Source organism: Poecilia reticulata, chromosome 5 (genome assembly GCF_904066995.2).
Source record: "Poecilia reticulata chromosome 5, P_reticulata-male-v2, whole genome shotgun sequence".
NCBI lineage: Eukaryota > Metazoa > Chordata > Actinopteri > Cyprinodontiformes > Poeciliidae > Poecilia > Poecilia reticulata.
The window spans coordinates 27,661,819-27,680,600 of record NC_088834.1 but is presented as its reverse complement, the minus strand read 5'-3'; the positions used below and the strand labels follow the sequence as shown (position 1 = coordinate 27,680,600).

The 18,782-nt window shown below is 41.5% G+C and overlaps 1 protein-coding gene and 1 long non-coding RNA gene across 8 annotated transcripts in view; one reads left to right on the top strand and one right to left on the bottom strand.

Annotated features, from left to right (window-relative positions):
- Positions 1-63: 63 nt before the first annotated feature.
- The window catches only part of LOC103465557 (DEP domain-containing mTOR-interacting protein), a 52,960-nt gene continuing 34,241 nt past the window's right edge, over positions 64-18,782 (bottom strand). For 2 of the 7 annotated variants that reach the window (XM_008410524.3, XM_008410526.3), the window contains 9 exons: positions 6,021-6,119; positions 5,765-5,943; positions 4,423-4,546; positions 3,273-3,451; positions 2,896-3,099; positions 2,668-2,805; positions 1,056-1,126; positions 353-457; positions 64-254 (listed from right to left, as the gene is read on the bottom strand). In XM_008410524.3, the coding sequence (XP_008408746.1) occupies positions 129-254; positions 353-457; positions 1,056-1,126; positions 2,668-2,805; positions 2,896-3,099; positions 3,273-3,451; positions 4,423-4,546; positions 5,765-5,943; positions 6,021-6,119 (1,225 nt within the window). In that variant the 3' untranslated portion in view covers positions 64-128. Of the gene's footprint in view, positions 255-352; positions 458-1,055; positions 1,127-2,667; positions 2,806-2,895; positions 3,100-3,272; positions 3,452-4,422; positions 4,547-5,764; positions 5,944-6,020; positions 6,120-6,382; positions 8,400-18,782 lie in introns of those variants that run through there. The other 5 variants (XM_008410527.3, XM_081607392.1, XM_081607391.1 and 2 more) reach the window with 4 other exon arrangements.
- Positions 9,478-18,420, top strand: LOC145551754 (uncharacterized). The gene is made up of 2 exons (XR_014087657.1): positions 9,478-9,615; positions 15,772-18,420. It is a non-coding gene; the product is annotated as an uncharacterized LOC145551754 (long non-coding RNA).

The following is an 18,782-nucleotide window of genomic DNA, read 5'->3' as shown; positions in this document are numbered from 1 at the left end:
TCTGTTGTTCAGGTGAACAGCGAGGTATTTGTACTCTTCCTAACTTCGTTTTTTTTTTTTAAATTCACAATCATTTGTTTTGTTCCTATTCAAGGTTTATTAACATTATCGTTGTTCAGATGTAGTTTTCATTCCAGTTGCTCCATAACTTCCAGCACAACAACACGAGGTCCAGTCATCACCAGCCTGGTCACTGTCTTGTAGTCCAGGTAAAGAACATACCTGCCATTCACCTGGCACACAAACTGCCGTATCTATGGAGATTGGTTACATTCATGGATCTCACTTCTGTCTAAACACTTAACGTTTTACTGTGTCGTGTGATTTATTTGTAAAAAAAAATTTCTCTCACCTTAACTCCAGCAGCTGCCGCAGGGCTGCCAGGATCCACGGCTTGAATGTAGCAGGGAGCCCCGCCTCTGACCACAATGCCCCAGCCCAGGGCGTCGCCGATCACCTGGGAACACGGTGAGTTAAAATACATCTTACAGTTGGTGGGAAATGCAAACTTACAGCCCTGAGTTATAATCGTTGATTTTCAAGGACGGACTTGAGTGTGACTAACATGTCTGGTTCAGTTTAATTCATTTAAAGCTGCAGAATGTAACTTTTATAGACAGCTTTTGTTTTTTGTTTTTTCATATTTGTTAAAACTATCACTCTGTCCTGACGGTATCATATGAGACACATAATCTGTGAAAGGATCAATCTCCTCCAACTCCTTCCTGAGCTACTATTGCCATTTGAAGAAATGCACCGCTCCCGACCAAAAACAACCAATCAGTGCCAGGGGATGGGTCTTAGTGCTGCCAAGCAATATTTTTCACAGAATATCTCTCATAACATGGTGAGAGTTTCAACAATTTTAAAATATTTTTCATAAAAATTACATACTGCAGCTTTAAGGATACCCATTAGTCCCCACCATAGACTTTTCCACTATTCTGGTCCACACACCAGAAGCGTTATAATAAAAAAAATCACAATATTACAAGCATTACAATCATGTGTGTGATATGTAAACTAAACATGATTTCTCACATGCAGTCACTCACCGTAAGTACTTTCTTGATGAAGGGTGCTCCTGGGGCCAGTAACTCCTGACATGTGACATGTCTTTTTAAAACTGTAGAGCCAGAAAATATGTTTGGTTTTATAAGCAATCCCCTATTGAAAAGAATTTGGTGCTATGCTATGCTACGCTATGATATACTAGAGGGCATACACCATCATTTACAAGTTTTCCAGGATTCAGTCTGAAGTTTGAATCAGAGTTCCATCCACCCATCCATTTTCTTGACACCCTTGTCCCTTAGTGGGGTTGGGAGGGGTGCTGGTGGCTATCTCCAGCTAACGTTTTGGGCGAGAGGCGGGGTACACCCTGGACAGGTCGCCAGTCTGTCGCAGGGCAACACAGAGACACACAGGACACACAACCATGCACACACACACTCACACCTAGGGACAATTTGGAGAGGCCAATTAACCTGACAGTCATGTTTTTGGATTGTGGGAGGAAACCGGAGTACCCGGAGAAAACCCACGTATGGACAGGGAGAACATGCAAACTCCATGCAGAAAGACCGAGCCGGGAATCAAACCCAGAACCTTCTTGCTGCAAGGCAACAGCTCTACCAACTGCACCACTGTGCAGCCCTGAATCAGAGTTTATAAAATGAAAATGTTTGTGTAATTTTGTCTAATAAGGGAGCAGCACTACATACAGAAATATAAAACTGTGTCTTTATATATACACCGAAGGGTGGAGGAGGCCCAGGACTATCAATTTATGGTCAAGAAAGTTGTTTTAAAGATAGGTTTGTTGTTGAAGAAAAATACAAATTTAAGTTCTATGAAACCTTTTCTATTAGTTTTCTTTCAAATTGTCCTAGCATGGAAATAACCCCATACCCTCACCCCAAATACACAATGGTTTGGGCGACACCTTAATGAACTTTGAGTTCATTAAGCTGCTCCATTACAATCTGAAGCCTTACCCTATCCCTCCACTCTGGGCCGGGCAGGGTCCAAAGAAAATGTCACCATGACTTTCACCTTTCATTCTGCAGGTAGAGCCTACCTACCTACACCACCTCTGATCTGATGGCTCTAGCCAACTCAGCACTTTTTGTGGAAGACCTGTTGCGTATCTGGAGGTAATAACTACAACTCACCCGATAGGTAACAGGTGAAGGCTGATAAATGTTAATGGCTTTGATGTTTCAAGACTTCCTCTAAATTATCATTAGATTAACAGGCGCGTCCTTATCGGCCATAAACGGGCTGGACGGTGGAGATGAGCAGCCATAAATGAAATGAAGATACTGCTGCACAGATGCGACTGTAAAAGGAAGGCTAGGCCAAATGTAAACATGTCACACAAGAATAAGAAGCATGTACGGATGCCACACGTGCCACAGTTTCAAGATTTAAAAAGTCCCAAAACTGAAATTATTTAATCTATCTTTACTTTTAATAAATTAAAAATATACATTTTCTTAGGATTAAATAATTTTATCTATAAATCTAAAGATATATATCTTTGAAAAACAAAGGAAACTGTTTTTGTTTTTTTCAACTTTCTATGTTTTTAAGACTTTTGGATTTCCTACCTCTAACACATCATATTTAATTTATCAGTGCTCCAAATGCAATCGTTCCACCTGCCTGATTTAGGATTGCATCTCACGACTGAGTTTGAAGAGAGTTGACCGAGAGTTTGAAATCCGCCAGAATGAAGCTGAAGCGAATTCAGACTGGATCTCCGGCCACCTGTGATTTGTTTTATGTCTTTACTCTGCCCCACTGCAAGGGAAAAAAAGAAGTATATTCAGAAGTCAACATTAAAATCAAAGTGCATTTTTACAACTAGAAAACAGATAATTTGATATTAACTAGATTGAAAAGCACTGTTATGCTCCTGGATGGGGTCTTTGCGTAGAAAAAACGGACTGTCGAGATTGTTTTCCTCTTGGATGGAAGCCCCGTCATTCTCTTGCTCCCTTTCATTTAGCAGCTCAGATAGGCGCCGGCGGCGACGGAAATTGATGCAAAACTGATAGAGGAGCCCGCTGTCGAAGAAGTCATGCTTCTTTGTCACTGGTGATGGGAATGGAATGCATGCGTTAAATAACACTAGAACGAGTTTCAAGAACGGATGGGTGTGTGTGTGTGTGTGTGTTTGCTTTTGATTGCCAAAAGTCCCCAGTGGCCACTCACCGCCGGCAGCCGCTGCTTACCCTTTACCGGAGTGCAATGAGCTCTGCACTCACCGTGTTGAATGATGCCATGCTCCTGCAACGCCCGATTCAGTTCCACTCCCTGACGCCGGCTTTCCACCTCCCCGTTCTGCAGGAGCCAGTCAATCAGCTGGCAGCCCGGAAACGAGCGCTGATAGGAAACCCCGTGCTCCTCTCTCAGCTGCAGGATGGAGTTTTTGTCGGCGACAAGACTGAAAAGAACCGGTGATTAAAATCACGAAACAAATTCTCTCAGAACACGTTCTAGAAATTTGAGAAAGGAAACACGTAGGTCATTAGTTTGTGTAATAATCCACAGTTATTTATCCCCTTAGATGTGATAAAAGCAATTAATCTTCCTTGGCAGAGCCGTAATATTACATTAAAAAATGTGTTGCTTTTAAATAAATCTTAAAAAAAACACACAAAAAAAACAAACCTGCTTGTTCCCTCTTAATTTTGCCACAACTCTGGAAAAGATGCATCTGCTTGCTGCTTGGTTGAGCAGCAAACAGATTATGTGGTTTATGTCCATAAAACAATTACCATATTTTTCCCTGCCAGTGTCCAGTGGAGTTCTGCTAGTGATTTAATACAATTTGGAAGAAGGCTGTAGCATGATAAAATGTCAACAAAAAGTGAAGCACTGTGAATTCTTTCTGCATTCTGTAAGATTTCAATGGACTAAACTCTGCTGCTCAACCTACAAAAGCATTTTTGAACAAACATGGCACAAATATATTGGTGAAATATAGATATTTGTATTTTTTACTGAGGCGTCATCACAGCTAAGGAAACCAACCAAGCACAAACTTCTTGAATTTTAAAGCTAAGTCTACATGGATTCATATTTAGAGTTGTGGTGCCATGCAAGCGAAGCAGCCAGCTGTAACAGGAAAGAGTGTTCTCTGAATGTAGCTTTCAGAAGCATATCTTCTTCTTTTTTTCTACCTCAGAAACGTCTACAGAGAATTGCTGGAAAAGAGGTGATGCAACACAGTGGTAAACATTCCGCTTTGCCAACTTTTCCACAACAACTTGAATCAAATTCAAGAACTTCTATTTAAAAATAATGGATATTTGAAATTTTTCGCAAAGCATTGCATTGTCTTCGATACTCCTCCCGGTCACATGACCAAGCTATTTTCAGTCGACAGACATTTTTTTTGTATCGAGTTCTTACTTTTCATACAGCCTTTGCCCTCGCATGAAGATTTTCACCTCAGTGTTGAAGGGAAATGTGCCGTCATCCTTGCGAAAACGATACAGCAGTTTGGCGTCCTTGAATTCGGGTCTCTTGTCACAGACTAAGGAGAAAAAGCAGCACACTGCTTAACATGCGCAGAGAGCGCTTCAGAAACATCCACTGTATTTCATACCCAATGTCTAAAATTACACTTGCTCACCCTGACTGGCCACATTATTACAAGCACATTGATAGTAACGGGTCGGACCCCCTTCCTACTTCAGTACTGCCTTGATTCTTTGTGATACAGATTCAACAAAGTGTCAGAAAATATTTTGGTGCTATTGCTGCTACATCAATGATTGGAATCTCACACTCCTCTCTGACCTTTGACACCAACATGGTACTTTTGTCCACATGTCTGCTGCTACATGGATATATATATATATATATATATATATATATATATATATATACTTTTTTTTTTTTATCTTTTCACATCGTTCACAGTAAACCCAATGAGATGACTGTGTGTGAAAATCCAGATCAGAAGTTTCTGAAAAAAAATAAGAAAAAAAACTAAGACTAAGACATCTGGAACCAACGACCATCTCATGTTTGCGGTCCCTTAAATCCCCGCTCTTCACCCAATCTTCTTTAGAACGTTAGCATATCCAGATGTCCAAATGCATAAAAAGGGGGGGGTGCATCGTGTAAAATTGACTTTTTTTTAGCTTTGTATCATGGTATAATGTTATTCCCTCATCAAAAAACATACCTGGAATGTTGCTTTCATTCTTTAAAAATACTTTAATCTCCCGTGGCAACCATATGGTTTGCCTTAAAGCTTGCTCTCACGAACCTCCACCTATTTCCACAAAGCTAGTTTCCAAGCTTCCACCTCACAGAGCACCCCTCCACCACTATCCTTCAGACTAGCGGCAGCAGCAATTAAACACCTGGTGGAACTACACGTCTGCTGAGCTCAACACATGAATTCTCAGGGAAAGGCACTTAAGAACGGTTGTAAACAGCATAATGAGGAGGATTGTGATGATGTCTTGATGGTGGAAGTTGGAAAGAGTAGGAGCATCTTAAAGAGACAGAGGCCTAATTTGAAGTCGTATTTCTTTTAAGTCATGTTTGACATACGCAGCATTTGTACAACAACTGAAGGTAACATAGTTACTGGATTGTACTATAAAATGACACCATGGGCCTAGAAAATACATAATAATTCCCCTTTAAGTTTCTTATATGTGATTTGCTGATCCACTATTTAGGTTATAGGGTTGACATGGATACCACAGATAAAGTGTCCAGTGTCTACACCTCTCACCGTGATGAACGATGTCGTGGTCCATGAGGTGCTGCATGAGATAAACGGCCGTCGCTCGATCCAAAGCCTCCTTGTGACTCACCAGCCAGTCGATCAGCTCCTGCGCCACAAAGCAGTTCGGATACGTCCGCAGGTAGTACCGCCGATCCTTGATCAGCTTTCCGTCGTGAAGCCTCAACCTTAAATCCATGTTCAAGTTCTCGATGAGTTTTGAAGTTTATCTGAGCCGTAAACCCACAAAGCCTTCCCACCGTACCTGAGCTGTTCCCCCGCAATCATGACTTCCGTCTTATGTTGTCTCGCTATGGTCTTTCTTCTTATGCTGCTTGTTCGCTCCATGTTTGCTGTACCTGGACTGAGCAGTAAATTAAGCTCACCTTTTATTATAGACTTTTGTGTTTACAAAATAGCCTAAGAGACGAAGCATTGCCCCGAGGTCTAGATGTTGTGTGTACAGTTTAAGACAGAAAGGCAAAGACGTGGAGTCAAGGCGTAAAAATTATTCTCCAATGTGTTGCTTTTTTTTTGAAACAGAGATTCTCAGATGTTGTCTTAACAGATAAACTTTTAAATGAATTGTGTCTTCAATTAGAAACGAATAACTGAAACAATATTTACAGAAAAGTACTTCTATCCATCTTGTCACTGTGTTTTCGTCCAAGCTCGTTTCTATGTAGCGTAGAGTATCACTTAGAAATGACTGAACAATGAATTAGGAAGGGGAGAAAAAAAGAAGTTTGTGATGGTTATTGTCGTTTGCTGGAAGACATGCTGGTATACACTGTCCTGGTGTTACTGGATGAGTTTAAACTAGCTACATTTCAAAGGTCATCTTATGGTTGTCTGGCAACCAAAAAAACCTGAAAAACGTCCCAGCAGGTGCTGGAAGACCAATCAGGGTCCGTGGAAAATGAAAGTGTTCATCCTTCAAGCCTCATCGTCTATAAAGCAGCAACCCAATGAAGTGAGATGTGACCCATTTCTTGTAGATGCCTGCAGATGCAGATAAGGTGTCGCCATGGTGACGCATAAACATACAGAGCCTTGCAGAGCGTTCACATGTATTTAATGTGTTTTATTTTTCAACTGTGTAATAAACTGAACACAAAATAGTGCAATTTTGGGAAGTGGTGAAACAATAAGTGTTTTTAGAAAAAACATTTTACAAATAAGCTGGAGATAGGCACCAGCAACCCTCCCGACCCTACTGAGGGAAAAAGGGTGCAAGAAAATGGATGGATGGATGGCATTTTACAAATAAAGACATGAATAGTGTTGCGCACATTTGTCTTCAAGGGCTTTTATTCTGAAACCTCAGATTGAAATGCAGTGAAAATATGTTCCTGCAGGTGCTGCCGAATTAGTAGATGGTGTGAAAATAGCACAAGCCCAGTCAGATAGGATGGAAATGATTTGTAGTTTTCATAGAATGACACACATCCTCAATTGAACTTACAGTAGTTCTAGACTTTGACTGGGCCATTCTAACATATACAATGATGTTTAATAAATTAAAATATGCCTTGTAATGAGGCTCATTTGTCAAATAAAAAAATACAGATGGATAGACTAGTAAATATATATTATATACATATACACACATACATACAGAGAAAATCAACTTTTTTATATCTCACTAAATGTATAGATGTACATTTAAAATGTTTGTATGAAACACGATGTAAAGCTCATAAAAGTTGATTTTACATAATACTGACCCTTTAATAATTTACTCTCTTTAGTAACTGCCAGGTTTCTTTAGTGTGTCTGCGTAGAGATTAGTTTTCTGGATTTCAAATGCAGCTTTTTACAGGTTTTCTTCCCGTTTTGCCCTGGTATTCAGCTCAACTCGTCTTTCTCATCAACTCTGATCAGCGTCTCTGTCCCTGCTGAAATACAGCGTCTCCATTCTGTGATGTTTTAAGGGCCTCTTTCATTCAGGGCGATGTGAGCCGATAGTTTTCTGCTACATGTAGCATTTTGCATGTAGGCCAACATCCACGTGTTTGCTGTGACCCTTACCTCACTTGTGGCAAACATAACTTTCTATGGCTTTCTTATGAATGTGACTTCCCATAAAGAACAGATTTGTGGAGAGCAAGACTCATAAGTGTCCTGTGGGTCTCTCGGTTGCTTCTCTTTAGTTTAGGCCAATGTCTTGCTAGGTTTGGAACCTTCTCGGAAAAGCTCTAATACTGAGAAGATATTTGACCTAAAGTGACTTTATTTACCGATTTTGAAGGCAGTTGGGTGTACTAGATTTGATTTGGTGGTATTATTGTACAGAGGCGTGAACATAAATGCATCCCACATTCTTTTTGGGAAAAGAAATAGGAACCATGTATCATTTTCCTTCACAATTTCATGCCACTTTGTGTCGCTCTTTTGTATAACATCCCAATAAATTCCACTAAGTTTTGTGGTTCTAATGTGACAAAATGTGCAAAAGGGAGATGGATATATTAGGAATTGGCGGTTGCTTTGCGTGCTCGGAATACATTTTCAGAGGGCTTCATGTTTTCATGCACGATAATTACTATATGCGCTGTTTGGCTTTTATAGTCCTATGTTTCCCATAACTTATACAATCGCTCGGGTCTCTTGGCACATGTCCTGGTATGTGTCCCTGAGAAATCCTTACTCAGTCACACTGTCTCCTCTTTTTCCTCAATTCCCAGAAAATCAAACTAGCTAAAACAATGCCAGGCCATTCTTTTACAGTAATTTCTATTGGTTTTGGCTCAAGTCCTTTAGGTTTTGTCAGTGAGATTTTCACTGGTAGTAAGCGTTGACAGAGGGTCATCTCAGGGCGCGCTGTGTAACCCTTTGAGATCCTTTGCAGTAGGAATACCTGTTGACACTTGTGTGTAATCACTCAGGTTTTTAGTCTGTTTTGGGGCTTTCTGTGAAGGCTGGTTAGAGAACATTAGTGAACAAACAGCATCATGAATGCCAAGGAACACAGCTGACAGGCCCCAGCGGACATAGAGGAGACGTTTAATGCTGGGATAGTGTAAAGGAAAACACTATCCCCATCATCTGACAATGGGGAGAGTACAGCTTGACCACAAACAACCTAGACACGTCCTTCCACCTAAAGTGACAGGCTGGACAAGGTGACATTACATAAGAGAAGCAGCCAAGATCTCCATGGTAACTGTTAGAGATTTTTTGGTATTATCATTTTGTTGTTACTTTAGTTCATATTCAGTCTAATGTTAGAGCAGATTAAAATGTTCTCTTCTTTAGTGTGTGTATTAACTGACCTGGGGGGTCACAGCTGCCTGTTCATCTTCAGGTGAAACAGTTTGACCAAGATTTGAACCGGGCTCAGGCCGTAAATCAGATATCGCATCTGGAACTGGGTTGCTAGTTGTTTAGGTAAATTGTTTTACGACCTTTGCTGTGTTTAGGTAAAATGTTTTACGACCTTTGCTGTTTTTTCTCTGCTGTCTATCTTGCCTATCCTCCCTCTTTGAAGTTTGAAAATAAAAGACAAGCTTTACCCAAAGATTTTCAGAACGCTCTATGAACAGCTCGGAGGAGCAATTGATAGAGTTTGTTCTCCTTTGCAAAGTTTGTCATAAAATTCATATACGTTGTCTGTGGTTCTTTTATGTAGGTTCTAGGAAAATACCTATCATTTTGGTGCCGAAACCCGGGATCTCTCATACCGACCGCTGTCAGGCAGAGGAAGACGCGCTGAATCCGTGCACGGCCAGAGTCAACTGGACCTGGAAAGAAAGACCCAGGAAGTAGAATTCTTCGCTGGGCCAGCGACGTAGGTCCGACTTTGTCTGCCAACGGCGGAGTGACGAGATCCGACTGGACAACCCGAAAACTACAGAAACGTAGGTGAATTTTAAAATGGCTATTTCAGTGGTTTGAGAATCCTTGTATGATGTCGCTCTGCTAAAACTCAGTGGTTTGAGAATCCTTGTATGATGTCGCTCTGCTAAAACTCAGTGGTTTGAGAATCCTTGTATGATGTCGCTCTGCTAAAACTCAGTGGTTTGAGAATCCTTGTATGATGTCGCTCTGCTAAAACTCTGTTCGAGGAGACCCCATAAGGGCAAGTCCTCAGGCGGATAGGAAGCTTGTCATTGCTGTGTGGTTTTGATTTTTTGATGGGTAAAATATCACTGGTGCTGAGTTATCTGACAAGGCAAAAACAGATAATGTTGCCATTACTGTGCTGGTATTGCTGGTTTGCTGCTACTTTGATGTGTGTGTGTGTGTGCGTGAAAGAGTAGTGTGAGAGTGGTTGGAGGTTTAAATACCGCTTTGTATTTTACCTCATATAAAACAGTGGAATTAAGCAGCAAACCTCTTGTGGATGCAACAGGCAAGATTCTCCCACTCGAAAGAGTCGAAGCGGGGAATACCACAACAAGGTATTTTAATTGCTGGCCCACTGAAAAGATCTCCAGTTCATAGGACTCCCTAGGAGTCAACGAACCTGGACCAAATTTAAATAAATTCAAATAAATAACATTTTCAAGCTGAAATTGCAAGTGTTTTAAATATGGGAAATAAACATTCTTGTAATTCCTCACTTATTGAGGGCCCCGATGGAGATGAAAAGTACATGCTGTCCAGGTTTCCTGGTAGCACTGTACACATGGAAAAATGGAGAAAGAAATATAAAATAGACGGAAAGCTAAAAATCGATAAATGGCAAGCAATTGTGAGAATTTTGGAGAATAGTGTAGCAAGAAAAACGGGGATAAAAAAGATTAAAAAGGAGGATGAGTTGAGATGTGCTAAAATATGGTTAAAAGCAGCCACAGACCGGAAAGAACAAATTAAAAAGATTAAAGACAAAAAGCTTGTAGAATCAAATAACTTATTTGTAAGACCAGAAGACAATGAAATGGTGCTATCCAGACGGAATGCTCCAGCGGGGCAGGGAGAGCAGGTACGGCCGACTGCTCCTCCCCCAACCGCTGAAGCAAGTTCGTCTGCCTCTGTCCCAGTAGCAACAGCCCCGGCAGACAGTCTTCCGGACGCGCCCGCTACTGGCAGTAAGGAGCCCCAAAGTAGTCTGTATCCCTCACTGGAAGGTTTAGATCCACCCCCGTATGCGGGAGACAGAAGTCAAACAGAACATATGCCAATTGAACAGCCACATTACAATTTAAGGTTAAATCCTAAAAGAAGATCCAATATAGTCCTGATTTCCACGGGGACATGTTGAAGAGTACCCCATGATACAGGTACCAAACCCTAATGCTGGTGCGGATGATTCACCACATACATATGTTTTTAGACCCTGGAATTTAGAGGAAGTCCGGAAAGCTGTGGAAGGAATAACACCTGCAGCAGAGGATCCCAATAAATGGATAGAGGACATGACTGGATTAATTCATTCTTATAGACTGAACGGAGTTGAAGCGGGGGCAGCAGCCATGACCTCGCTAGGAAAAGACTGGGCAAAAGTAAGGGGAAACTATACGGGAAAAAATAGAATAGGCCCAATACTATACCCTGATGGAGAAAACCCAGAGCTGAGTAACGAATACAAAGCACAGTGGGATCCAGTATGTGAAAGAGTTAGAACAGTTTTCCGTAAAAAGGCAAACTACAATCACTTAGCGGGGATAAGACAAAAAACTGGAGAGGACGTAGACGACTTTCGTCTGCGGTTTGAAAAAGAGTTCAAAGTTCACAGTGGGATTACCTATGATGAAGGGCCCGACAGCGTATATCAACAACAACTGAAAAACGCTTTAATGTCAAGTTTCCGCCCTGAAATTGAGGGCTGGATTAGAAAACACCTGGTCGAATATGATGCTGCCTCAGTCCCACAACTGATGACATGGGCACGTCATGCAGAAAAAGTAGTAAAAAAACCAAAAACAGGGTCAGATGTTTTTCATCTGGAGGATTTTGGAGAAATAGAAACCTCTGCCTTTTTCCGTGGCCCCTCGAGAGGCCGAGGGAGAAACAAAGGCAGGAGAGGTCACCCTGAGCAGCGACCCATAAATCACACCACACAAGACGAAGATGTCTGCTGGCGTTGTGGCAAGTCAAACCATTGGGCAAAAGATTGCAAAGCAAAGAACGTAAAGGACTATAGAAGTAGCAGATGGGAGAAAAAACAAAAGCCTAACTCCTCAGTATGACTAGATTCTGCCACACCCAAACAAAACACACCACCAGATCAAATTGGTGTAATGGTGGACATATGTGCAGCTTGGGATATGTTAAATGCATTAAAAGAAAAACCTTACATCACACTGAATGTTTGTGGGGAAGAAGTTGAATTTCTATGTGACACCGGTGCATGCAAAACGGTTCTTAAAACTAAAATAAAAGGTGTAAACCCCACAAACGAGTCTATTTGGGTAAAATCTGCCGATGGACAAACGCATAGAGAAAAAATGTCAAAAAGTACATTTTTTAAAGACCCTGAGACAGGAATTAATGTAAAAGCTTCTGTTGTGATGTCACCTAAATGTCCAATAAATCTGTTAGGTAGAGACCTAATGACAAAATTAGGAATAGCAGTAGTCCCTGTACAAGATGGGATGAGAGCTGTCAGATTAAAACATTCTGATATGTACACAGTTCAAAAAAATGAACAAATCTACTGTTCATATGATTTAAAGCCAGCTGACAATCCTCATGTCCCAGGAAAGCTTCTTAGAGAAGCTCGTGAACAGTTGGACTCACCTGAAACGGAAATGAACTACAATCAGTTGCATGTAACAATGAACATCCTAAATGATCCACAGGATGATTATGTTAAAAAGTTTTTAGAAACAAATCCTGTGACACTGGCTGTGACCGAAATGTTCACAGACCGACGGTCTTATGCAGCTGTGACTGTGCTCCTTCCGACTAGCCAAATAGAGCTGTATAAGTTACCGGCTAATCCACACATTTCATTATTCAAGCCACATAATATCACATGGGTAGATGTGGGTAATAGAACTAAAATGGCTGGTGAAGCCGCTGATTTCAAAGAAGGTGAAGACGGTTGGAGCTACAGCCCCAGCTGTGACGTCTGGAAACAATCACTATGTGAAGTAGTCACAGGCACAGCTCAAGTCCACGCGTTTGAGTGACACACAAACATATTTTTGACAGGAAAGGATGTAGCTGAACTAGCTGAACTTCCAGAAAACTTGTGGACAAAAGGTCCCTCTGATGTCGGGTTGCTTGGTTCAATTCCCCCGGTGCAAATTAAAGCAAAATCTAGCTGGAGGCCTAGAGTAAAACAATACCCTATAAAACCAGAAGCACTAAACGGGATTAAACCAGTAATTGAAGGTTTGTTAAAAGGAGGAATCATAAAAAAGTGTTCAGATTCTCCTTGTAACACACCTATTTTTCCTGTTCAAAAAGCAAATAAAAAAGACTGGCGTATGATTCAGGATTTACGTTCAGTAAATGAAGCAGTACAAACAAGAGCACCTAATGTGCCAGATCCACACACACTGCTAAACTCGCTTAAACCAAGCAATAAATTCTTCACAGTAATTGACCTCAGCAACGCATTCTTCTCTGTACCCATTCACCCAGATTCACAGTTCTGGTTTGCTTTTACCTACAGAGGTCAGGGGTACACATATACCAGATTACCCCAAGGCTTTGCAGACAGTCCAAGCATATTTTGTGAGGCAATTATGACCTGCTTATCTGATTTCCAAATGTCAGACAAAAGTCAACTTTTGGTGTATGTTGATGATCTATTAATAGCATCAGAGAGCGAGGAAGCTTGCAGAACAGACTCACTTGCTCTGCTGCACCATCTCTGTCAGACAGGGAACAAAGTAAACAAAGATAAGCTGCAGTGGGTGAGAGAAGAAGTAAATTATTTGGGACACACACTGTCTGCTGAGGGAAAGCAGATACAGAAAGCGAGAAAGGAGACTGTTTCTGAAGCACCTAAACCAGAAACTAAAAAACAAATGATGTCATTTCTTGGACTTTGCAATTACTGTAGAGCCTGGATTCCACACTATGCTGAGAAAACTCAGGCTTTACAGGATTTGATTCATGGCACCCCAATGGCCATGACTGATAAAATAGCTTGGAATCCAGAAGCTGAAAAAAGATTCACTGAACTAAAACAAGCACTAATGCAGGCAACAACTTTGATTCTTCCTAACTATGAAAAACTTTTATTCAAACTGTAGATTGCAGGAATGGATTTATGACGTCTGTGTTACTACAAAACCATGGTGATAAGCTAAAGCCGTTGGCTTTCTACTCAAAGAAATTAGATCCAGTAGCACAGTCTCTACCAGACTGCGTCCAAGCAGTCTGTGCAGCAACATTAGCTGTACACATGTCGGCTGACATAGTCTTGTTTCACAAGATGGAGCTGTTAGTTCCACACGCGGTAGATGTTCTACTTTTGCAGAGCAAAATGAATTTGCTCTCACCAGCGCGACACCTTTCGTATACAGCAACGCTTTTGTCACAACCACACATTGTAATAAAGCGGTGTACGATTCTAAATCCAGCTACTTTGCTTCCATTACCAGATGATGGAACGCCACACAGCTGCATAGAAGCTACAGAGCACTTGCAGCTTCCAAGGCCAGACCTACAGGACACCCCATTAGCATTGGGAGAGGTCTGGTTTGTTGATGGGTCATGTTCAAAGGAGCCTACGGGTAAAAATCAGACAGGTTATTCGGTTGTTGCTTTGCCAAATGAAATAATAGAAGCAGAAAAATTTCCAGCACTCATTCTGCACAGGCAGCAGAATTGATTGCTTTAACGAGGGCATGTGAACTGGCAGAGGACATGCATTTGACGGTGTACACAGATAGCCAGTATGTTTTCTCTACTTTGTTTTATTTTGCAAAACAATGGGAGCGTAGAGGAATGACAACATCAACTGGGAAACCAGTGACACATGCATCTTTACTTAAAAATCTTTTGCAAGCAATACAACTCCCAGCTAAACTAGCTGTATGTAAATGCACGGCTCATACAACAAGGACGGATGAAGTTTCAAATGGGAACAGACTAGCTGACAAAATAGCTAAAGAAGCTGCAGCAGGGAAGCATGGGAAAGGAACTTTCTCAGCACAGACTGAAGGAGAACAACAACTGATAGACAAAAAAGTGCTGAAAGACATGCAGGACAATGCACCACAGGCCGAAAAAGGATGTGGATAACTAAGGGTGCGAAAATTAATGATGAGAGCATTTTTGAAGTAAAGGACAAACCAGTTCTACCTAAATCTTTATTTAAAGCTGCAGCAATTGTGACGCATGGGCGCTGCCATGTGTCAACAGGGGGGATGGAAGCCATAATACAGCAACATTTCACAACGTATGGTTTAAATTCCTACCTAAAAAATTTTTGTACTGCATGTCCAGTCTGTGTGAAACATAACCCACAGGGAAACATAAGGCCAAAACGAGGCAGGTTCCCGAAACCATCTTATCCATTTCAAACTATGTATATGGATTTTATTGAGCTTTCACAAAGTGGGCCATACAAATACTGTCTGGTGATGATAGATGCTTTTTCTAAATGGGTTGAAATAGTACCATCAAAGTATGCAGATGCTTTGACAGTAGCGAAGGCTATTTGCAAAACTATTATCCCAACGCATGGCATCCCACAGACTGTTTACAGTGACAATGGACCACATTTTGTAAACCAAGTGATACAAAACATGGCATCTCACTTGGGAATGACATTGAAAAACCACTGTGCCTATCACCCACAGAGTGCAGGGCTTGTGGAAAGAACAAATGGCACGGTGAAAAGCAGATTAAGAAAGTGCATGGCAGACACTGGCCGACCCTGGCCAGAATGTTTAGACTTGGTGAAGCTCTATATGAGAATCACCTCAACAGCAGATGGTCTAACACCTTTTGAAATAATTCATGGGAGAGCTTACAGACTGCCTCTGTTTGCTCCTGACTTACAGAAAGCTGATGAAGAACAAACATTAGCAGATTATATGATCAGGACTCTTAAACTGAAGAAAGTGTCCAGTGCGAATTTACTGCCTTCTGACTCTTCTCCTCCACAGGAGGCACCTCCCATTAAGCCAGGTGACTGGGTCTACATAAAGGTCATCAAACGGAAGAACTGGGCAAGTCCACGGTGGGAAGGACCATTCCAGGTGTTGATGACCACACCAACAGCTGTAAAAATCGCTGAAAGACCCAGCTGGATTCATCTCAGTCACTGTAAGCTGCAGAGAGTGTTGGACCCCTAATCCGGAGTAGAGAGGAAGGTGGGCTTTATTGCCTCCGGGCTGCAAAGGGGTGCTACTTTTAGTGTGGTTCGTCTCAAACCCGGTGAAGAAACGCTTAAGATTCTCACTCTTTTAGTTTGGGGGTTCTGACATCTCTGTGTGCCGAGCAACAATGGGGACTCCATATGCCAGATGGATTTTCTACGGCGCTGTGACTGCAGCATGTTTGATGTTTGGAGAAGGACGTGAGCCTGAGTTCCACAAACACGACTACAGCACCAACCTGTGGTGGAAACTAATGAATAGAACCGCGTACGAGGGACATGCTGTGAACTGCTACGTGTGTGCGCAGCTGCCGGTTTCTATTCACAACTCAGGCCTCCGACCAGGTGACATTACTGACAACAAACAGATGTGTCTCTATGTTCTAAGCACCAGACCACGGCGCGTCCCACCCCTACGGGGAGACAGAGCGCGCGAGAAGGACTATTCAGCTGACCTCCGAATGGGAGAGGCTGTGCAAGGTCTGTTTGGATTTTTAAATTGTTCACTCGCAGACGATGTACTTCCTTTTGCATCATCTCAACAAACTGTATGGAAGATACCAGAGATCATTTCATTAGCAGGAGCTAAACCAGGATCTCTGGGGAACTGTGTCTACAATAATGGACATGTTATTCTAGGGACGTTGCCCTGGAACTTGTGTAACAGAGTTTACACCTACTGCGAACCGACACAGGATTTCATCGACTGCACAGCCTGCAGGGGTCAAAGGATGACTCCACACTGCAAAGTCTGGAAGGACAACCCAGACTGTGACAACTTGCTTCAGGAGAGGAGTTTCAACATCACGCATAAGACAAAGAGGAAACAGGAGACAACGCTGTGCAGTGCCATAGTGCCAGGAGACTATGGTTCACGTATGTTGGCAGATTGGTACTTCATATGTGGAAATGAAGCATACATGTTTTTACCAAAAAATTGGGGAGGACTGTGTGCTGTGGTTCCGTTAATCAACCCGATTGCGTTCATCAGGAAAGCACAAGATGATCCACGTACCCGCTCCAAACGAACAGTTATGTCAGAGGTCAAAAAATGGGGAGGCCTAACTACACACACTGGAGTTCCATGGGAATTCAGGATTTGGAACGGCGGAGAAAAATTCATGCAAGGTTTGTTTCCGTGGGTTGGAGTAGGTGAGATTCGGGACCACGTAGAGATAAACAGGTACGGATTACTGCGACTAATCAACATCACATACCAGCTGGCCAATGGCACCGCGAAGGAGCTGACTGAACTGAGAAACATGGTCATGCAAAATCGTGTTGTTCTGGATTTCCTCACTGCCCTCAGGGAGGGGTCTGCAAAATTATTGGCCCAACGTGCTGCACTTTTGTGCCGGATGAAACAGGCACTGGAGGAACTATTTCTGATGCTCTATATGAGCTGGAGGATCTTAAAAAATATGTGGGGAGTGGAACAAGCGGCTCATCCTTTTTGATTTGTTTTCATGGCTCACGTCTGGTCCATGGTGGACTTTATTGTTAAAGCTCGTGACACCTATTCTGATTGTTTTGGTTCTGTTCTGTCTTTTTACGGGTTGCATTATTCCTTGCCTACGAAGTATGTTGTTTAAAACAATTAACACAACTGTTGTCAGTTATCAGCTAGCAAAGGCATCCTATGAGACAAATGAAGATGACTTGTTTCGAGGTTCTGACGATTTTCTGAACAATGATGATGTTCTGTAATCAATAAACAGATTAATTCATTTGCTGAATGATTCCTACACCGAAAATGTGAAAACAAGTGGTGTTAGAGATGAGAAAACTGCATTTGATTTTTTGCTGTTTCTTTCTTTTGTTTTTGTCCATTTCATTTATTCATTATATTAATTTAGTCATTGTGTCATTTTTATGTTTAGACTAGGGAAAAAAAAAAAAAAAAAATTCTTGCATTTATTGGTTCTATTTTATTTCTTTTCTTTTCTATGCTTGGCTTTTGAATAGGGTTTACACACGTGGTAAAATGATAAAAAGGGGGGAATGTTAGAGATTTTTTGGTATTATCATTTTGTTGTTACTTTAGTTCATATTCAGTCTAATGTTAGAGCAGATTAAAATGTTCTCTTCTTTAGTGTGTGTATTAACTGACCTGGGGGGTCACAGCTGCCTGTTCATCTTCAGGTGAAACAGTTTGACCAAGATTTGAACCGGGCTCAGGCCGTAAATCAGATATCGCATCTGGAACTGGGTTGCTAGTTGTTTAGGTAAATTGTTTTACGACCTTTGCTGTGTTTAGGTAAAATGTTTTACGACCTTTGCTGTTTTTTCTCTGCTGTCTATCTTGCCTATCCTCCCTCTTTGAAGTTTGAAAATAAAAGACAAGCTTTACCCAAAGATTTTCAGAACGCTCTATGAACAGCTCGGAGGAGCAATTGATAGAGTTTGTTCTCCTTTGCAAAGTTTGTCATAAAATTCATATACGTTGTCTGTGGTTCTTTTATGTAGGTTCTAGGAAAATACCTATCAGTAACTCTGGAGGAGGTGAAAAAGATCCATTGCTTAGGTGTGATAACTAGTCAAGAACACAAAAAAATTAGCACAAAGCAGATTGTTAGAAGTCTAGCCTACTTTGTTGAGGATAATTAGTATTCACGAAAATGTATTTTCGTGTTTTTCTTGTTAATAGTCACAGTAATTCAATGTATGTGTGTGTGTGTGTGTGAGGGAAATATATCAATTAAAAGTCTTTTAAAAACAAAAGTTCCAACCAAGGACTGGGTTTGCAAGTTAGCTTGTGGCTAGAAAACCTACGCACAAAACAATGCCTGTTTAGTTTTT